This window comes from Aythya ferina (assembly GCF_964211825.1).
Source record: "Aythya ferina genome assembly, chromosome: 1".
NCBI classification, from domain to species: Eukaryota; Metazoa; Chordata; class Aves; order Anseriformes; family Anatidae; genus Aythya; species Aythya ferina.
The window spans coordinates 66,794,949-66,817,481 of NC_140296.1; the positions used below are offsets into that span (position 1 = coordinate 66,794,949).

Sequence of the window (22,533 nt, forward strand, 5' to 3'; positions counted from 1 at the left end):
CTATATAGTTACATTTCCTTTGAAAGACTGTCATATCACAGAAGTTGTATCACAAAAGACAAATTATTTTTGGAGTTGATAATAATTGCTTAAAAGAGGTTTTGAAGTAGCCTTGTTTTGAAGCAGCAGATTTCCAGACGGCCAAAATGAACATGATCAAAAGTTCCTACTGAAGTATATTTTTACAAAATAAATACATCCAAGAAACAACCAATATATAATTCCCATTACAAATAAAATCCATACTAACCCCAATATCTTCTGGTGCTTTTGAACATTTTCCTATTTCCGTAGCAAGAAGCCAATAATCAGTTCCAAACGCCACCAAAAAAAGCAAAACCCCTAGAGCTGCAAAGAAACCTCCAAAAAATATTCCTACACTCAGTTTCATTATCAAAGTTATCTTAAAAAAAATGCAAGTATTTTTTTAAAATTACTGAAGAAGAAATTGTAAAAGAAAATTATTGTGCAAATGACTAGAAAGTTTTGAGAATACAGCTCATGTTTGAAGAAGTTCCTCCTTGCTTGACTTTCTCCCTGTGTTTCTCAATGCCCTGTGAGCTGATTTGTCTCCTAATTTGTGTTCCATGTGGCTGACTCAGGACTGACAGATGAAAAGGGCCATCTATTTTAGGACACTGATGGCACAGCTTCATTCTGTTTCTCCGTCTGGGCGAGGCCAGTCAGAAATAGCTGACCTTCCCATAACTAATCAGGGATTGACTTGAAATATTATTGCAGCTGGTACATCAAAATCAGCGGAGATGGAGGTGGAGCTGCAATGGCTCTGTCAGTCCACATGAACTGTGTTACAGAGCCCAGAGTAGCAGTAAAGACTTGCAACGTTCAGAATTGGAGGTGAAAACTTGCCTGGCTGCTAGCAGGGAAGGATATATGAACAACACTTTGAAAGCTACTATAAATCACTTCACTAAATTAAGATTGCATTTGTTTGTTTCTTTATGGAACTCTGAAAACATGTCAGCCAAATCACAGAGATGCCTTTGGAAAGTCCTGACCTTTATTGCACATACACTTAGCTTTACAAATTTGCATCTTACCTGTAAAGTAATAGCTTTAATGACACTAAGCATTTAACTGCTTTATTTGTTCCCATTCAATTTATTTGCATATCTGACAAATGCAAGCAAATAAAACCAAGAACATCCTAAAAATGAAAAAGTGAAACCAATTCCTGCATCACATCTCCCAAGCACCCTGTATAGAAATATCAAACTTTTTAAAAAAGAAGACACTTTCCCATCTGTGTTCCTTGGACATTTTGGAAAGTGATCAGGTAGCACATTTAAATTCCAATGATTCACTGCATAAGAAAAAGGCTTTTCCAAAAATTCTTGTAATGCCAAGGAAGCCTTCCCTGCCATCTCCAGTGAATTACAGGGTTTCCTCCTGTAGAGATCTGTTGAGTTTGTACCATGCATCAGATCCTGCAGTTCTTACCCAATAAAATTCCACTGGTGTTATCTATCATTGGAGTAAATAATCCTCACTGCTTTCCTGTGCTGGAAAGTGCTATTACCAAGAGAAAGATGAAGTCAGTTCACTCCATAAAATACTTGTTGCAAAATTATATTGCAACAGATTTAGCTCTTAGGAATTCCTACTGCCAATGCCCACTCAGACAGTACTGCAGTGTGCTCACGGAGAGTAACGGAAAAGACTGTTTCTTTCTGCTCTCACTTCCAGACAGGTGAAGCAGAGATGTGTCCTGAGTGTTTTCATAACACTACATTATCTGCCTAATGCCTTCTTTGCATATTACAATTCATATTTTATTCAAACTTGATACTATACTAACTTAATACAGAAGCTTTTCTGATATTTTTTGGCCCTTCTGCACTGCCCAATTTCAGTGCAGAATAGTAAACAGATTTCCAGTCAAACAGAGTCTTTGTGTCATGTTTTGTTTCCCTGGCAGACACAGATGCAGTTCATTTTGCTATACTTGAAGGTGATCTTTGGAGAGTATGCTATTAAAGAACAATAAGCAAAAAAATAATAATAATATTCAGAAAAAGAACATAGAATGTGTTATAGCAGGAAATAAAGCGTATTTTAGAGCATATTTTAGAAAAATATTACTTGCTAGTTAGAATAATATCCAGTCAAAATAGAAGAAATAGAAAAAGTCAGATTCAGCTCAGAACTAACCTGTTCAAATTTAGACAACTTCATGTGAGCTAGATGTCCTTCCATTTTAATCAATACAGATCTAATAAATGCAAATGGTAGCTCCAGCTAGTTCTCAGGGGATCCTGCTGGCTTTCAGCTGCCACTCTAGAGGGCAATGTTTGTCTCCTGGCTTTAACTACATTTGCTAGCACCACACAGGGGTCTTAGGTACCCACCTGAAAAGGCACTGGGAGTGAGGGTGACTAAATCAAGCCTGGAAAGAGGGATACAGCTGCCTTGCCATCATTCCCTACCACTCCCCACCAGTACCACTGGATACTCCAGCATGTCTAATACATCTACATTTGGCAAAGAGGGATGACGAAGGACTTAGAGGAGATCCACACTTTTCTTAAATGACTGCTACAGGCCAAATTCACATCACCTAAAACTGATGCTAGATACCTGTGTTTAGATGACTGAAACCAGTCTCCACTAGATGGTCAGGTCATTCTGGAGGTACTGCTGGTTGTTTTAACTAGACCTCCATTGACTTTAGCAGCAGCACAGATCTCTATTTCACATGGAGACACGAATTTCAAGGTCTTACTCTGGAACTCAATCCCACTCTGCAGGTAGGAGCTCCCAACAATTTTGCTGCTGTGTGGGTGGTGGCCTTACGAAAGATTTGCCCGAAGCTTATGAAATTTCATTCAGTGAAATCCAGAGATGTAGACACTCACAACATAAACAAAATCAATAAAACATAAACAAAATCATTGTCACAGTTTTTTAGGATATCCATTAAAAAAAAAAAAAAAGAAAAAAAAAAAAGAGAGAGAGAGAGAGAATTACTTCAGATGTGCTGTTCAACATAATGCCATTTGGCTCATCTTGAAAATTATATTTCTGAGTGTTATACAACATTATTTATAACATTCAAAATACCAATTAGGCCAGGCTTTGTATAAGTACTGAGAAAGTCACTACAACCTGAATTTGGTGAATTCTGACAATGAAAACAATAAAAAGGCTTTTCACTCTTGTGCTTTAGTCTGCAAATCTCAATTTATTTTTTTTTCTTTTCAAAATTGTTATGCACTGCTATTTGTACCCGTGAATAAGGAAACTGTGGCACACAATGGCACAATTTGTGGCACAAAAAGGCACAAATGCCTTTTTCAGTGTTACATCTGAAGTGAAAAGGGGACTCCAGTCTCCTGACTCAGCCACTGAAACACATATAATAAAAGAAATAAAATGGTTAATAAATAAAATGGTTGGTTTCATTCTTAGTGCACCCAGCTGCCTCCAGGTGGCTTCAGGTCAGACAAAAAAAAATAAAATAAATAAATAAATAAATAAATAAATCAGTGACTCTATGAACCTATGATAGAGTAACTTACTCTCATGAGTGGCTTCACCGAAATCAGTTTGTATGAAGTTTCACTGAATTCAAATGACACCTGAGTCACTGACATAGGTTCTGTACATTCATTCTGGTCTCAGAGTAGAATGTTCTTCCTGAGATGATCTCATTTAATTATTCTCTTTTGTATTTATGGTACATTCTCTGGCAGCACTGTCTTCTAAATACTCTTAACATCTCCAGTATTATGCCCAACTATGTCTGGAATGAATCAGAAGACAGATTTAGATCTGTTATGTCATCATAAAAATTCACTTTTTCCCACCGCTTGAATGCTCACTGAAAGTTCCAGGGCACTTTTTCTTCAATTCAATTAAATTAAATTCTGAAGGTTCCTCAATAGAATAGAGAAAGTTTCAAGGCAGTGAAAATAGGGGCAGGCTTATCAAATCAAAACAATCATTAATCTGATTCTTAAACATGGTCACTCTCCAATTACTTTGCGAACTCCTAAATTTCTACAGAAAGACTGACACTTTAAAGTCATAGCCAAATTTATCCCTACTATAATGACAATGATGTAATTAAATCTGTTTTAACATACAATCAATTTGGCCAATTATGCCCAACATCCATTGATTTTGTTGATTCATAGTGTGAAGATTGAAGGCCCTCATATAATGGATGCATTCCAATCTCATTTAACAAAGCTGGCAAAAGTTTTATGATTATATTTCTGTTTATTTTTCTTTTGCAGATAAGGCTAAACTAACTCCAAAATCTGCATATTTTTGTTTATTTATGTATCTAAATGGCTCCAGCATCAATATACTATCTGAGCCCCTCCTCGTATTTAAAAATAGAAAAGAATTAAAAACAAAACGAAACAATAGCGGGCTGTTTCTTTCTTCCCTTTCCATCTGAAGGAGAAAAAGCTTGATTAGTTTATGGGAGGGGGAGGTTGTTTATTTGCTTGTTTATGTTTGTGTGTGATTGAGTAAATGTCGTGTGTATATGTTTGGAATTGGCAGGCAGCTCCTTATCTGTGCTGGCAGATATGTCCATGATCTAAAAACAGCCTGTTAGAACTGGCTGCATGTCTCACTACACACCAAGAAACAATTTCTGCAGCTGCCTCAGAGCTGAGTCCTTCTGAGACCTCATTGCCCATTTGCTGCTGGAGAAAAAACGTTTTGAACATCAATAAAATACTGCACCCACTGATTCAGATCCTCATCCAGTCCATCCTCCCCAGCTGGGTAGTATGTTATCCATTGCACCTACAAGATCAATTGTCAGCAGTGTGCTGGGCAGACATATAGAGTATAGTACACCTTGTCCATTAAATCCTTGGCTGGGATTCATCTTACCTAACACTAGACAGCTGCACTATAGCTGCCTCCAATTAAGCCAGTCCACCTCAGGTTTCCTTTACAGTTATATAGGCACTTTTAGGGCACTGTCTAACTGTGCCTATTTTTGTGTCTATTTTTGTATGACTACTTCAACATGCAATGAATTACACCCTAGAAATTCAATTCTCTGAATTCACTGAAAAGGGCCTGGCCCTGCCTTCTTTGTACCCTCCCTTCATGTATTTATATACAATCACAGAATCATTTAGTTTGGAAAAGACATTTAATATTTTGTCCACATTACAATTTCACCACTGAATCACGTCCCTAAGTGCCACATCCATGTCTTTTAAATGTCTCCAGGGATGGCAACTCCTGTGGACAGCCTGTTCTGATGCCTAACCACCCTCACATCAAGAAATTCTTCCTGATATCCAGTCTAAACCTTCCCTGGTGCAACTTGAGGACATTTCCTCAAATCCTATCACTTGTCACCTGAGGAAGAAGGCTGACATCCTCCTTGCTGCAACCTCCTTTCAGGTAGTCATATAGAGCAATGAGGTCTCCCCTCAGCCTTCTCTTTTCCAGACCAAACAGCCCCAGTTCCCGTAGGCACTCCTCATAAGTCATGTTTTCTAGTCCCTCCACCAGCATCATTGCTCTCCTCTGCACTCGCTGGAGCAACTCAATATCCTTTCTTGTAGTGAGGAGCCCAAAACTAAACACAGTTCTTGAGATGAGGTCTCACCAGTCCAATGTACAAGGCCACAATCACATCCCTCATCCTGCTGCCCACACTGTTTCTGATACTGGCCAGGATAGCACTGGTCTTCTTGGCCACCTGGGCATGTTGCTGGTTCATGTTAAAATGGCTGCTGACCAACACCCCCAGGTCCTTTACTGCTGGGCAACTTTCCAGCCACTTTTCCCCAAGCCTAGACTGCTGCATGGGGTTGTTACAACACAGGTATAGGACCTGGCACCTTGTCTTTGCTGAATGTCATGTGCTTGGACTTGGCCCATACATCTAGCCTGTCCACGTCCCTCTGCAGAGCTTTCCTACCCTCAAGCAGATCAACACTCCCACTCAAATTGGTGTGATCTGTGAACTTACTGAGGGTGCACTTAATCCCCTCATCCAGATCACTGATTAAAATGTAAAACAAAACTGGCCCCAATACTGAGCTGTGGTGAATGCCACTGTTATCAGCCACCAACTGGATTAAACTCCATTCATAATGACTCTTTGAGCCTAGCCTGGCTATCTAGACAGTTTTTTGCACAATGAACTGTACATCCATCCAAGCCATGAGCAGACATTTTCTCCAGGAGAAGGCTGTGGAAAGCAGCATTGAACACCCTGCTAAAGTCCAGGTAAACAACATTGACAGCCTTTCAAGTTGAAGTCCATTGAAGTCCACTAATCTGGTCATAGAAGGAGATCAGGTTAGTCAGACAGGAACTGACTTTCATAAACTCATGCTGTCTGGTCACTTGGTCATCCTGTAGTGTGCGATGAGGGGATCTGCTCCATGACCTTTCCTGGAACCAAGGTTGGACTGACAGGTCTGTAATATTGATCTCCCCTACCCTTCTCTTCTCCAGGCTGAGCAGTCTCCACTCTCTCAGCTTCATTGGAGAGGTGCCTGAATTATTTTTGTGTTCCTTTTTTGGACTCTTTCCAGTATGTCCATGTCTCTCTTGTACTGGGATGTCCAGAACTGAACACAGTTCTTCATGTGTGGCCTCATCGGTGCTGAGTAGAAGGAAGAATCACCTCCCTCAAGCAGTTGGCAACACTCCTCCTAATGCAGGCCAAAATATCATTAGCCTACTTTGTGGCAAGGGCACATTTTTGGATCACATAAATCTTGAGAAGAGACTGTAGAGAGTACAAGTTCTCCACACATGGATGAAATCAAGCCATTCTGAATACAGACATCACCAAGTCATTCCTTCTGCAGCACTGCTATGCTGGTATGTAGTATAGCTCATGAAGAGATGATGGCCCAAGGACAGAAGAAGCTCTTTTCCCAGCTACAGCTTCAACAGGGACTCTCTAACGTGCCAACAAGGACCATCTTCTTTATGATCCATTACATCTACACATTTTAATGTATCCAGATATTATACCATACACATTGCTTATTTACTGTGTGGGAGGTAATGAAAAACACAGCCTCTCCCTCTCACTTCTGTTTGCACAGTCTGGTGCAACCTGCCTGAACAAGCGCTAGACTTGCAGCTACCCTGATGAACTGCAGGGTGTATAACTCCTTTGGTGTATAACTCCTGCCACATATCTTCTCTGTCCTCTGGACTTTCACACTCTGCAGACTATCACAGGATTATTCAGCCAGAGGAAGGAAAAGAAAATGTTATTATGACTGTGGATGGATCACTTTGTTTCATGTATCCCACTCTGCAATATATTGCACATTACATCTACAGTGGATAAAGTAGTTTAAATATGGGAAAGTAGGACACTTCTTAATTGAGTCATAACACTGACTCAAGTTGTGATAAATCCACAGTGGACAAGATAACTAGAAACATCAAAGGTACAAGAAGATGCATCTGGGTTCCCCACTCATACCTGAGTGCTCTTAAATTTTCTTAAATGGATAGGAAAGCAAGGGAAGCATTACTGTTTCCCGCAGTGTTTTAATGGAATACCTCACCCCTGTGTGCATTTTTCACATAAATGAGTTGCTTAATTTTAGGAGGTTTTCGAGGAAGTTTCCCATGGAAACAGTTATGTGCTTGCAGCACAGAAATGGCCAGAAATTAAGAGCTGCACCTCTCCTCAACATTTCTATTGCTGTTTTATATGGGCCCTTTCACAGCAAAAATCTGTTATGAAACTCAGTCTGAGGCACTAACTCCTCCCATGTACTGCACAGATGCTATTTGGTACATATTTTAGGATTTTACTCAGGAATCCTAAGGAACCAGCCTTCAGACCTTTCTGTACTCTTCAAGCATCTACAGGACTTCTCAGTGATTTTTTTGTTTGTTTGTTTTTGTTTTGTTTTTGTTTTGTTTTGTTTTGTTTTGTTTTGTTTTGTTTTAAAAAAACATAGGCTGGGGTGGGGTGAATATTGTACTATGACAGGAAATGCGGGTGTGGGAAATGGACTGAAGTCAATAGGGCTTGTCTGGGCCATCCTCTGCAATAGAGCAGGATCAATACCACCTAAACCTGACGTATTTATTTTATCTGATAATCATTAACTGAAAGAAACATAGAAAGCTATGCAGTTTTAGTTGTGCTGCCACAGAAAACTGCAGAAGGGGATAAAGAGGCCCAATGGCTGAAACAATTTCTTCCTTTAACAAGATTTTTAGAAATACTTTCTAAGTCACTCTTTCTTGCCCACCAGCATTTATAGCTTTGAGGGAGGAGTCAATTAAAAGATTTCTTTCCATATTCCTTAAATCTGCAGATCTTTTTGGAAAGATTACACTTTATATGCCTCGAATATTATCAGCAGCTTCCAAATTCAAGTTCTTTTACAGTTCCTCTTAAAAAGTTCTGGACCACTGGATTGTAACTCTTTATACTGGGTCTAATTTGTATATGAGAAGTTGAAAGTACTGTTAAACGTTACCCTAATGATTTGAAACTGTAAACCAGAATGAAATAAGTCATTGTTAGATTTGCTAAACTTGGTGACAAATGGTACATTTGGGGGTCTTGACCTTTCCCGTTTGTAATGCAGAAATTCACCAATATGTTCCATTTATTGCAATAAATTTCTGTAGTTGTCTTAGATCTGTCTTACAAAATGGCTTTAAGAACTGTATTTGAGAATTTATAAGGTTTAAAATTTTCCCCCTTGTTGAAGGAATGAAAAGATCTTTTTTTTTTTTTTTTTCACAACTTTGTTAAATTTCAGATGACTTCCATCAGAGCTTTCACTTTGTCTTGGTGTGGAGCACACATAGCCTTCCTCAGAGCTGGCTGAGGAAGGACAAGTGCTGACTGCCTCAACATCTTCCTTGGCAGGTGACACTAAGCATTTGCCACAGGAGATGTTTTTAATAAAGGGTTGCAGATCCCTCATCCTTTCAACTCATTAGCAAACTGAACCTCAGACATCCTCCCGGATTACTTCTCCCATATATAATATGAGGCAAGACCAGTTCAGGAGGCAAGCCTTAGGAGGGTCAGATATCTGACAAACTGACACAGTAAGATATTTTCTTCCTGCCATTAAAGGCTCTTTTTTTGGACCATCTCCCATTATTGAACATTGTCCTTCAATTACGACAGCAGAACTAGACAGAATGTTGCGTTAGTATTTATATCAAAAAATAGATACAGAAGGAATAGTTCTCTGCTTTTTTACTTGAAATTCTCCTATTTATTATCAGAAGATGGAGTTAGTTTCTTTTGGTTACAGAATAGTAATAAAAACTTATTCTTCCTGATTATTTAATATGACTACCAAGTTTATTTCATAATCACTGGCTGCCACGACAGAGATATGCACCCCCTGAGCGTGGCCCTCATGCTTTGTTTATAGCTGTCTTTATATTTAGAATACTAAAATATCATGAAAGCTGAGTACTCAGATTGTATTGTACCAGTGGTATGCATACTTTTCCTGGTCACTGCGTTGCCCATAGCATTAATAATTTTGATACTATAGTTTCTTCCAGGTCATGAAAAAAGGGTAAGAAATGAGAGGACCCATCTAGATGCACTTTTTCCTCAGAGGAGATTCTTCATTCACAATTACAGTCTGGAGGGGTATCCAAAAATTCTGAATCCACATCCTGATGTCCGTTTCTGGACATGTATTGTTCTACTGTTTTAATCAAAGAACCATCCAGTAGAAAGACAAATATCTTACAGTAATGTAAGCGTACAATATTGGCAGTATAAACCAATATTGGCAGTATAAACCAACTATGCAATTCTGCCCACAAAAGATATCAAATTAGACTGGTTCTATTTTCCTTCAGATTGAGATAAAAGGTCATTATATTTTATTCCTTTAATTCTGTGCTAGTCAAGTCACTTAGCAGTCATACCATTCTTTATTTGGGATCCTTTATCTTAAATTTTGTAATTGCAATGACGGAACATGAATGGGATGTTCTGAAGTAGTGGGAACCATCTACCTTCAATTCAAAGGCAACAGATATCTTCACAATGTTATTATGCATTAATGCCCTTTACTTACACATTATATAAAAACAGACAGATGCATATATATGCATTATTAATATACATATATTAATATGCATATTAATACATATATTAATAACCTGATCGAGTTTTGCCAGTACAGAAAAAATAAGAAACCTGTTAAAGGAACAGATACCAGCATTTGTTGCTGTTGTTGTTTTGTTAGTTTTTATTTTTTTATTTTTTTTCTCCATGAACAGTTGGCACTTAAAATGATATTGGAGCAACCAAAAAATTTTGGTTTTGTCTGCTTTACAAGCCAATCTGCATGGGAATAGATGAAAATAGTACACAAAACTAAGAAATAGTTCTTACTGTCAAGGAATTCATGGCTGCCAACAATATTTTGTCCCCATTATGATTGTTTGGACCTTCACATTATCTAAACCCTTGTACTGTCTTATAACTCTGGAATATTATCTAAATCCTTGCAACATCTTGTAATCATACACCTCTTTAATATTTTCCTTTAAAAAGCCTTCAGGCTTTTTCCATTTCTTCTATCAAAGTTAAAATGACCAAAATTAGTGAAATATTGAGAAGACACAGTGTAGTGTCAATTCCCATGATACTCTAATATTACAATATCCTCTAATCATTTTGTTCCATTTCAGACCAACTGTATGTAACTGTGATCCCCATCAACACTACATCCAAAATTTTAAAAGAATCATTATTCTGAGAGGACTTGTTATTCAAAGTAAATGAATAGCCTTAGAGAGCTAAATTAATAAGGAACACTGGTTAAGCCAACTATAAAATATTACTGCCACTGGGATATTGAATAAGCGAGTTATTTGAGAGATTGATAGCATCTTTGTCCCTATGCATACACAAGGCTATCCTTTTTGGTATCTTATAAATAAGCTGCATATTTAAGAATATTTCTTGCCTTCCAGCCTTTTTTTTTTTTTTTTTGGTAGCTTAATTCTTCAGAATCACAAGGAAAATATTAGGTTCTCCTGTTTCATGAACTAACTCTGTTGAAGACCCTCAACCCTGTGGCATTTATTTCTTCTTAAAACATGAACACAGAGCTGAAGTTATCTGAAGTTATCCCATTAATTAATTAATAAGTGACATTCTCAAACTTTTACGAACAGGCACTGTTTAAAATATCACCATTGTTTTTCAAAAGCTTTTTCTTACTATTAATGAAAAACAAATTTTAAAATGTCCTGTTTCATAAATCAGTACTCTTTTTTTTGTATTATTATTATCTTTTTAACATTTAAAACTGTGCTCCTTTTGTAGATCAGCAGCTATACAAACAATCTCTGCTGCCTCCAATAGAATGATATTTTGCATGTGATAATCACTTCTATGTTTCTCAGAGATTTAAGAATGTTGTTTTACTTCTTTGCATGCAAATACTTTTAAAATAGAGTAGTGGTCCAGATTTTTAGGTATCTCTGACTTTAGTGAAGCCATAGATAAAAGAATGGGGGCTTGCTTAATCGTATTAAAGATTTCTAAATAAAACAATCGTAATTATTAAAGCCAGGAATGGAAGAATGGGGGCTCACTTAATTGCATTAAAATAGATATTGCTGACTGTCTTTGCTTACTGCTGTGCAAATTAATCAAAACAAAGAGTGTCGGGGCCCCTCACAGAGGATGTTTCCTGACAAAATGGGGAACCTGTCTCAAAAACCAGATGAGACTGACCTTGTTGTTTGGACAAGAACCAAGGAGCAGCTGAGCCTGTACAAAGGCAGGGGAGGGGGTCAACTAGTAGTGATGAAGAGGAGTTAGCAGCCTTCATCCCCACGACCCCCCAGTGACCATCACCAGAAGGCACTGCGCAAGTGTGGATGGTAGGAGTTCATGGAAATGACTTCTTGAAGCTAATTTCAATACAAACCAGGGATAGGTTATGAACATGTATAGCTGTATTAGGAAACTGCATGCATATGTAACTTTTTATTGCATATAACCAAAGCAAGTTGCTGTGTTAGGCTGTGCATGCCTTTGGGAGCTATCCCGCATGTGCCCAGTGCCGAAATAAACCACATACCTACTATATAACTCATTTGCTTTGACTTGTAGAGTTCTTCCACGAGTCATTAGGAGAAATGCAGCACAACTAGGGACACACTAAGAAGAAACTAGGATGACCCTATGGCTGTGTCACAATCTCCAGCCAGTTTGCACGCAGCATGGCAGGAAAGCACTTTGCTATCAGAAACAATTGAAGTGAGCATTTAGCCCAGTGAGAGCCCAACACCAGCAGTAGTAGTAGAACAGGGATACTTCCCCATGAGGGAGGCAGAACCAGAGGTGTACAGGTTAAAAAGTTGTCTTCCTACAGTGGCCAAGTGTACTGTGTGGGGGACCATCACTGTGCTGCTGGAAGCAGAAATAATGCCCCAAAGGCAAAAATGGAACATGATCTCCAAAGAAGTATCACCTCCTCTCCTCCACCCTATCAAGGCGTTTCTACCTTCCTGGGGTGACACTGACACATTGCGAAACTCTCTGCAAACACGCAGAGAGAGGCAGAAAGGGCAAATTCCTGCAGGTGACGAGGGAAAGTCCGGGACTCCGAACACCTCCAAAAACTGGAGGAGCCCCGATTTCTTCGCCTGGAGGAGAGGAAGCACGAACACCACCGCTAAAACAAGAAATAAAGACCCGCCAAGTTTACACGGCGGCACTGCGAGGGCTGCCCTCACTGACGGAGTCCCCGCCGCCGCCGCCATTTTGCGGCCGCCCGGCGGCTCTGCGCACGCCCATCGCGGCCGCAGCGGGGCCGCGGGCAGCCGCCGGCCTCATGGAGGAAGATGGAGGCCGGGGAGCCCGCTTCGTGCGGTGCCTTTACGCGGTGGGCTTCCTGGTAAGCGGCGGCGGGGGGCTGTGCCGGGTGAGGGGAGGTGAAGCCCTCCCCGCCCCGCGGCTCTGGGGACCTCTGCCGGGGCGGTGCTCGTGGTGGTGGCGGTGGCAGAGGGCGCCTGCCCGTGAGGGTCCCTCAGCTGCTCGGGAGGCGCTGCAAAGCCTGAGGTTAATCAGGAATTGGGCTTCTGTCTCCTTTTCTCTTTCCTCGGACACCCGGTCAGAGCCCCCGGTGCTCCCACCGAGCCTGCGGTGGGGCCTGAGGTGGTGTTGGGTCCCTCCCTTGCGCTGCAGGCGAGGTTGCCACGTTGCTTAGCTGCTTTTCTGGAGTTAAAACACTTGCTGTAGCAAAGGTCTGTAGCAGCTGGGCTGTTTTTCCACTATGATCAGTCATGTGGCCTGCCCTGGTATGGGTTGCATCCAGTGAATGCAACAGAATAATGGCGTATTGCCATTAAGTCTTATTTTACATATATCAGAGCTGTTCTTTGCTTCCTTGAACTTATTATAAATTCAAAAACCATCTCTTTTTTTTTTTTTTTTTTAAGAAAAAATCACAGTGGAAAAACAGTTTGTGTTCTGTATTTTACAAGTCTTGGGAAACAGGACGATTTAATATAATACCTTTTCAACTAATACCTTGCTGACATGAGGCTTTGAGTACGCACTGCAACCAAGCAAAAAATGAGTGCAATTACAATGGTGTGGAGTGTGGTGAAATAAAGAGCTGTCACTGGTTATGCAAGGCCTGTAACCAAGCAAATGCAATATTGTTGCTATTTGACATGAGATGTTATAAGTGAAATGACAAAATAACCAGTTATTAAAGAATAGCTGTCAATGGGTCTTGCCCAACTTGCATGCCTGTGACAAGTTGAATACTACCAGGATGCATTCTGAGGCCTGAACTTTTCCGTATCTTTATCCCTGACCTCAATGAGGTGGCAGACTGCACTCTCTTCATGTTTGCAGATGACAACTAAGTAGGGGGTGCAGTTTAAGGCAGGGGAGCTATCCATGGGGGAACTAGGCAAGTTGGATAGATGAGCTGACAGTAGCCTTATGAAACCGAAAGAGGACAACTGCTGTCTTGTAATTGGCAAGAAATAAGCCCTTTCAAATACTAAAGCTCTTCTATAAGGCCCTGGTGGGAAGAGAGCTGAATATAAGCTAGCAGTGTGCCCTGGTAGACAGGCGGTCAGCAGCATCCTGGGCTATGTGAACAAAGAAGTGATGTTAGTTCACTCAATACTTGCAAGAATGTGTCTAAAATACTGTGTCCAAGTCGGAGTGAGCTTCCTGGGCCACCAGGATGGCTGGAGAGGTGGAACACTTGCCCTGTGAGGAGGAACCTGAGGAGGCTGAGTAGGAACCTGGCAGCAGCCTTTTCTGTGCCAGCAAGGAGGTACATGGCAAGAGTAAAAGGGACACAGGTCCTGTATGCAATCAGAACCTCTCGTTTTAATTTCAGGAAAGCCTTTTTTTACCACGACGATAGTCAAACAGCAGGACAGGTCATCAGAGAAGTTGTACAGTCTCTGTCCTTGGAGCTTTTCAAGGCATGACTGGTTAAAGCCGTGAGTTACCAGGTCTGACTTCAAAGCTGGCCCTGCTGGGGACTGGACTAGAAACCTCCTGAGGTCCCTTCCAAGGGGATGATTCTATTTTTCCATGGTTCTATAAACTAGTGCTTGGAATAGCTTTTTGAGCCCTAATACGGTTTTACTGATGATGTTTGTAAGTCATGTGGGCTGTTTTAACTTTTTAAGTCTTGGTTGCAACCATCATAAGAGACTTAATGACAGACTGTTGGAATTTACTCAGTGGCATTCATTGTTGCAATTATTCTGACTATGGGCATACTATGAACAGCTAGTCTACTTCAGCTTCAGCAGTCAGTGATAAAAGGTGATCTTGCTTCAGTAGCTCTCCTTTGTAAGGTTCAGCTCTGATAAAAGACTCGTACCAACAGCGTATAATGAATGAACTACTGGGTTAATGTGGTTAGCTTAACAAAAGATAAAAAGTTGAGAGGACTGAGTAGGATATCCTTGTACCATTCAGAATGGGCAATGTCCTTTGCTCTCCTCTTACAAGAAGTTTTCTACTTGTGCTTTGTTCTATGTGTTTTTGTAATGTTTTTGCCTTTACATTTCTTCAGTTATACAGAAATAGAGTGTTCTGTCTTAGCTTCTGCCCCATCCTGGCTGAGAGTTAAGAGTACTGTAGGTTTTCTAAATCCACTCCCTCTGCGCAAGTAAAAAATATTTAGGCGACTGAAATGACAGACCACTTTGAATTTAAAATACTAGTGTCAAGTACTTTTCTTGTTAAACAGGTAAATATTCCCATAGCATATATTAAAATGTAATGTTTATATGTGTATCTTCAGAATGTTTGTGTCTGGAGGGAGGAAAGTACTGATGTTTTTCATAGTTTTCACTACAGTGTGAGGCAATCCTGTAGCTTTCAGCTTCTGTGTTTATAAATTTGTACATACAGGGTATGCTGCAGAGGTTATGACATACCACATTAGACATGAAAACTTTTTTAATCTTGTACTGATGCAGAAATCATTTAAAACTTTTGAATTAGTGACTGACTGTTGTTAAGCCACATTGCTACCATCTTTGTAGAAGTGATCACTTCCTAAAACTTTTCCTGCCTTCTTTTCAGGATTTATTTGGTGTGAGCATGGTTGTTCCTTTAATGAACCTTCATATCAAATCTCTAGGAGCAAGTCCTACAGTTGCTGGAATAATAGGTGAGTTGCAGTACTCCATTGATTTACCAAAGAATTTACCTGCAAATCGGACATTGAAGCACAATTCTTCCTTGCTAGTAGCATGATAAAAAGTAGTGACAAATTCCAAATAAAAATGTAAGGAAAATCATGCTGTGTTAGATCCAGAGACCTGTCCAACCTCCTGTCAGTAGCCTAAAGCAGAGTCCTGGGAAAGTTCATTCTTGGCAAGAATAAGGAAGTCTTGCAATAATACTTGGTATTATTATAATAATAATACATATAATGTACATATACAAATAATAATAATAATACATGTGCTTTTCCAGCATCCAAGAATTCACAGCTCAGCAACTCTGGGATCCAGAGCTGTAGCTTTTACTTCTGTTGTTATTTGCAGGCTTTCCAAACAGTATTCCTACAGGTGGTTCTCCCAAGCTTTCCAATGCTCCTGATTGCTTCCCATTTGATTAAATTCCTTGCAGCTGCCTGATAAAAAATATATATATATATAAATATAAAAAATATAATTATATATATATATATCTTTAAGTAATATTTACAAGTAAACTCTGAAGTTTCGGAGTTCTATGTTAAAAATTAACTGGTAAGATGAAGTTCCATGGTTCTAAGGTTCTTATTTATATATATTATGGTTCTGTTTATGGTTTGCTATGATACAAGTGTGATATTCTTCATAGCCATGTGTGGTTAACTTGGATTTTGTTATTATTATTTTTATTAACCTGATTTATTTATTTTTTTTTATTTTGGATGAAAGCACTTTTTGTGAAATGATTTATTTCTGCTCTGAGGTGGCAATATTATTTTAAGCAGCAGTCCATCAAAAATATGTTTGCATTTCAACAATCTGCTTTGATTTAAGCTTTAAAAAAATAGATTTTGAGGTGTATTCTTGTAAAAGAAAGAATTTGGCAGATGTTTCTCTGTGCTTTTCTTTGCTGCTTCTCTTCTGTCACTAACTGCGCTAAACTCAGCCTCTAAAATGAAAGAGTAGGGTCTGTGGTTTCTTCAGGGCTTCTGTGGTACCTTGGAATAGGTTGAAGTGCCAAGTGGAAAGTAATTACAGCCTTCCAGTAATGAAATCCTCTCCTGATTCTGAGAAAGGAGTTATAAATGCCAAGATCTCCTTTGCTTAATACACCATGCAAAGCAACATCCTTCTACATTACATAGCTTTGTGAGTTTGATCAGCAGTTACTTTTTCACTCCTGAAACTATTTTCCTTGCGGTCTAAACTTCATCCTTGGTTTGTTCTGTTCCCTCTTCTTTCAGTAAATTATTCCTAGAATCTTTCTCATGTTTCCTCATTTAAGATTTTGTGCACTTTTCATAAAATAATAATAATAATTTTTCCTGTTCGTATTTTACTTGTTTGTTTTAGGGTCTCTCTATGGTATAATGCAGCTATTTTCCAGCACATTTGTGGTGAGTTCTAACACTGCTTTTTAAAGTACATTGGTATTTCTATGGATTTTATGGAAAAAAGAGAATTAGGTTAATAATAACATTTCTTGAAATATTGAAAGTGTTTATAGTGTTCACGTAAGCATTTTGGGTTTGACAGAACTATGTTTTTTTTTGCCTTTTTGTTTTACTTTAAGCAAATACCTAGATCCTTCAGAACATTTCTAAAAAGAATAAAGTCTTTAGACCGAAGCTAGAATTCAGGTTTGGTGTCAGTCACACGCCACATCTTAATCACGCAGGGTTGTCTTCAACATTGGTGTTAGTAAAGCAGTTTTCTTCAGTGCAGCAGCCTTTCTAAAAAGTAGTCTCATGAGTCAGCTCTTCATAATCCTGTTACCTAGAGCTTGCTTTCCCTGCTTCATAAGCAGTGTCTTGTAATCTGTCATATGGCCTATACTCAATGCAATGTGTCTTTGAGCCTTGTTTAGTTTTCTTTTTGTGTGTTGTTGTTGTTTTCATTTTTTTTTTCTTATATCCTGACTGAAAAAGAGTTCTAAGATTTGTCAAGCCCAAACTTGCTGAACACACACTTTACCTATTAATACCTTAGACCCCCGCATTTAATCAGGAATGCCTTTAATATTATTACCCTGGTACCTCATAGTTCTCAAGAGAGCAGATTTTGAGCATCTTATGAAAAACTGTTTCAGAGTTTGTTATGCAGGCCACCTGGGATAACTTACTTCTGTAATTTTGTGGCATTTTCTTTGAACTGCAAGACCACTACCTACTTTCTTAAAAACCTTCTTCCTGTTTGGAAACAAGCTGATTTATAAATATGCTACGTATAAGTTTACTATTTGACCTTCTTGTAATTACTTCCTACTTTTCCGCTCTCAGGTGACAAACTCTTACCTTAATGCCATCTGTTTTAGGATGCTCAGCAAATGTCTGCTCCATAGCAACCATTGTTGCAACCAAATATTTGTGGTTGGTTGTGATGACATTTTCAGAGAGCCAGCATCAACAGTATTTGAGGGTGTTATTGCAGGATTGTATTTTTAAAAAGAAAAATGTATTTTTTAAAGCTTTATACATGACGTTAAATAGAATCATAGTTTCAGCAGCTGCACTGCCAGCAGGACAGAACTCTGCTTGTCACTTCCAGACTTATTACGCAAGTTTCCTAAGTGCTTTAAGCTTATTAAGCTTTCACTGGCAGTCCTTTTTTTTTTTTTCTCAGTTTAATTTAGACATACTGATTGTGCATTGTATCTAGTTAAATGTTATAAAATGATCTTTAATTCCTTCTTCGTGAAGGGCTGCTGGAGTGATATAGTAGGAAGACGGTATTCCCTGCTTACATGCATTCTTCTCAGTGCACTGGGTTACTTCATTCTTGGAATGTCCACCACTGTGTACCTGTTCGCCATTTCTAGAGTCCCTGTAGGTGAGTAAGCACTTGGCATTTTGCAGTTTAAATTCTCTGTACTTTCAGCTTGAGAATTGCTGCTAGAGAAGTGGTGGCATGTGGGTAACTACGCAGCATCATCCAACAGTACCAGCTGAACCCTGCTAATGGAAGCACCTCTACAAATTAATTCTCATGATTTTTCTGAAAATAATTTGAAATGTCAACTGTTCAAATGAAACTGTCACAAGTTTTATGCCACTTTTAGTGGTTGAGTTTTATGAGAATAGTAATGCAGCAATTCCTTGAAAGCAACTGTTGTAAGGTTAGTCTTTAGGGGTACCCAGTATACCTGGTCACTGATGAAATCTTGCAATGCAGAATTGAATGATTTGTACAGTTTTTTTTTTCTTTTGTTCTGTTTTGATTTTATGCTGAAAACATACTTTTAAGTGATACTACAAAATCTGGCTGAAATTTTAGTTCAGTGCTTCAGTAGAATATTTATGTGCAAAAGCATGTGTTTTTGCTGCACATAAGCTAAGTTTGTAGCAAGGTTCATAAAAGAATTTTTGTAATAGCTGAACAACTATTGTACATGTTCTGATGTACATTGCTGTTACTATGAACGCTTCTACTGATGGGCACTTTTGTGCCCTATGGTCCCAATTTAGGAACTCCTTGTATTGTTTCCTAATTTAAAGAAAATTTGCTAATGAATGATTTCGTGGATCAAATGATTACTCAGTAGAAGTAATACTTTTTAATACTAACAGCACTGTGCCTGTGATAGATGGTCAGAGTGGTTCTGGTCAGAGTGAAGGAACTTAAAAGATTGTATTAGTATTCCTGCAGCATGCTTACACTTCTGTGCTCTTCTTTTGCCACTCATCAGTCTCTAATATGAATTTGGTGCATTACAGTCCTGGAAATCTCCGTACTCAGCAAAGTTGTTACTGAGCTTATAAGAGAAATAAGAGAAAAGGCATTATAAGAGAAAATGTTATAAGAGAAAAGCCATTTCTGCTCCACCTTTACCCATCCATGTGATCCTGTTTTAGAGATTGTGTTATTCTTAGTGTGCTCCAGTACTCAGCTTATTTACTTCTTATTCTTCCAGTAGGTGGAGGAGCACTTCATTAACTCAGTTATCTGAATAGTTTTGATTCTTAGGTCCAAATCCTTGAACAGCCGGGATGATGGTCATGGCTCAACACACTGTATAGCTCTAGCATTGAAGAATTTTTCTGTTTGTGGAATATTAAAAATATAAATAATACATATTTTTTAATACTGATAATTAAGATAGTGTCTGGAATTTTTAATTTTATGAATTAAGCAATGCACATTTTTTTAATACTATGTTGCAGGTATTTTCAAACACACACTCTCTATCTCTAAAGCCCTGCTTTCTGATTTGGTTTCTGAGAGAGACCGCCCTTTAGTAATGGGGCGTTTCAATGCAGCCTCCAGTGTGGGCTTCATTCTGGGACCTGTTGTTGGTGGCTACCTTACAGAGTTGAAAGATGGCTTCTATCAAACGTCTTTCATCTGTGCTTCTATCTTCCTTCTGAATGCTGGTAAGTTTTGTCACATTTTGCATTTTGTGTTCCTTCACTCCCTGCTCTTGTACGTTTTTGTCATTTGTCACACCTGGAATTCACAGTGGCTTTTACTATTTATGGCACACATGTTCTGTATATTAATAGTACCCTTTGAATTTGAGCCTGTGTGGAAGAGCAGGAATTTTAAAACAGTCAACTGTAGTTGCTTCTCCATTACATTGCTTTTATAGTCAGACACAGGAATGGGAGCTTTGCATGTGCCCAAAGATGGCAACTGGAAATCAGAATTTTGGCTTCAGTCTTTAGATTACTATGTTGTGAGGGTGTTTATGTTTTCAGTCCTTCATTTCATTTTACCACGTTTAAAATTGAACTGTGAATAATACTAGACATAATCTTTGTAATTTTTTAAGGTGAAATGATTGTTGAAGTCATTTATTTATTTTACTTTTTTACACTAACAGTAAACTTACCATCAGACTAATGTCAGACCATAAAATTAATGCAATTTAATAAAATCAACTAATTTTTTGATCTGTTTAGGTCTTGTCTGGATGTTACCCTGGAGTGAAGAAAACACTGGCAATGGGAAACACAAACAAGGGAAGAAAAGGACAGACAGTATCACAGCAAAACCAAATTGTGACCTGCAGTTGAAATCAGTAACTAATGGAACTGTGGTCATTGATAGTCCTTTCCAGTCTCCATGGGTCCAAATTGTGACAGTGCTGAAGAGGATTAAAGAAATTGCATGTTCTGACTTGTGGGATATATTTTTAGTGCGGTTACTGATGTCTGTCACTATACTGCTGTACCATAGCAATTTTAGTCTAGCCTTGGAGGAGAGATTTGGGGTGAAACCCTTGTTCTCTGGATACCTAATGAGCTATAGCAGTTCGCTCGGAGTCCTGGCTGGTTGTCTGCTTGGACCAATAACAAGACTGTATCAGCACAACACTTACAGACTTCTGTTGCACTCCAGCACTTTTACCTGCACGTTGATTCTCCTGTATGCATCAGCGCTTAGCATATGGATGGTCATTTTGTCTTCTACCTTCTTAGCCTTTTCAACTACTATAGGTCGTACTTGCATCATTGATCTTGAACTGACCATCGGTGGGAATGAGGCCAGCGGTACACTCCTGGGTGTTGGACAGTCTGTGACATCAGTGGGACGTATAATTGCCCCGCTCCTTTCTGGAATTGCACAGGAGTTCAGTCCTTGTGGCCCTCCAAGCCTAGCGGTTGGATTGGCTTTGTTAGCTATTCTGATAATGAACGTAAACAAACAGAAATACTGTAGCAGTGGAAATGTTAAGTTAAAAAATCAGTAGCTGCAAATTTGGATTGTGTGGATGTATCTTACAAAAGAGGCAAAGTGAATCAACCTGGGGTGATGCTTACACCTACCAGACCTGTACAACAGTAACGGGATCTTTTACAAGGGCACGTTATGTTCACATGGACAACACGTAACAAACTTGTTGGAGACAAATACATTTAAATGTCTGCTGCAGGACTGATATATTTTTGAACTGGTACCACTAGAACTCTGATGAGAGGGACAGATACTACTGTACAGTATGGGCTGGGTTTTTTTTATGGACTTTTAACCTTTCTGGAGGGAAAAAAGGATAACTTGAAGTACACAAATCCTGTTTGTAGCTAACATTTGAAACAGTATTTAGACTGACTTTAAAAGGTGCAGACAGAAGTTGATTTGTATTATTTAATCAGAAGTGAATTGTTATTATTTAATTGGAATTTGCATTATAACTCATTAGCCTTATTTTCTTATGCTGTGGCCTGCTTCCATATGTCTGCTGTGACAATACCTTCATTAATAGGATGTTTGCTTATATGATTTTGTTAAGCATACTTTGTCTACAAAACTTGTGCAGCATGATTAGGCACCTTAGGATAGCCATCTGGCCTGTTTTCTAATCTCTCACAGGTAACAGAATTGGGTATAAGTTAACTTAGTGTGTTAGCAAGCCTAAAATGGACAATTTTAGAATAACGGGACATTCAGACGGAAACTGAGACCAAACCTAAGATTTGTTGAACCTTGAACTGGTAGCTTCTATTTAGTGTTGACTTCTACTGAGCAACTTTGTCATAAATAATTTTTTAATACTTCCTGTGCAGGTTTTGTACCTTTGTTTTAAGAATAATTTTTCTTCTCAAGTCTTTAAATGACTGTTAAGGTCTGCCAGAGCAACCAACAGTAATTCTAAGATGGCTCTGGATTAATGCATTTTCTCTCATCACTGGAGGCATAGGTGACATTTTAGTGGCAAAACAAAAAGTGTCGATTTGTTTGTATTTTGGTCTTATTTGTCTGAACTTCTTAAGTAATGAGAGTTTACTCTCCGAGCTACAGTGAGAGTTGTAGTGCTTCCTTGTGACATTTGTTGTTGGAGCCTATATTGCTTACCAGTAACCACTGTTTGTATTTAATCTGAAACATATATAAAAAAGTATTTTGCACTGATAA

General features: G+C 38.8%; 2 protein-coding genes across 2 annotated transcripts in view; one reads left to right on the forward strand and one right to left on the reverse strand.

Annotated features, from left to right (window-relative positions):
- TMEM182 (transmembrane protein 182) overlaps positions 1-559 on the reverse strand; it is a 24,645-nt gene extending 24,086 nt beyond the window's left edge. The window contains exon 1 of the mRNA XM_084507309.1: positions 251-559. Coding sequence (XP_084363435.1) covers positions 251-391 — 141 coding nt within the window. The 5' untranslated portion in view covers positions 392-559. The remainder of the gene's footprint in view (positions 1-250) is intronic.
- Positions 560-10,961: 10,402 nt separating this feature from the next.
- Positions 10,962-22,533, forward strand: MFSD9 (major facilitator superfamily domain containing 9). The gene is made up of 6 exons (XM_084505615.1): positions 10,962-12,890; positions 15,563-15,650; positions 17,035-17,078; positions 18,381-18,510; positions 19,842-20,051; positions 20,580-22,533. The coding sequence occupies exons 1-6, from the start codon at positions 12,828-12,830 to the stop codon at positions 21,368-21,370; spliced, it is 1,326 nt and encodes a 441-aa protein (XP_084361741.1). The 5' UTR covers positions 10,962-12,827; the 3' UTR covers positions 21,371-22,533.

Bases quoted from the DNA above. Each gene is read 5' to 3' on its own strand.
- MFSD9 (XM_084505615.1), top strand. From the start codon at position 12,828: ATGGAGGAAGATGGAGGCCGGGGAGCCCGCTTCGTGCGGTGCCTTTAC. The intron at 17,079-18,380 runs GTGAGTTCTAAC...TTCTTCGTGAAG, and splicing joins TATTTTCCAGCACATTTGTG to GGCTGCTGGAGTGATATAGT. The intron at 20,052-20,579 runs GTAAGTTTTGTC...TGATCTGTTTAG, and splicing joins TATCTTCCTTCTGAATGCTG to GTCTTGTCTGGATGTTACCC.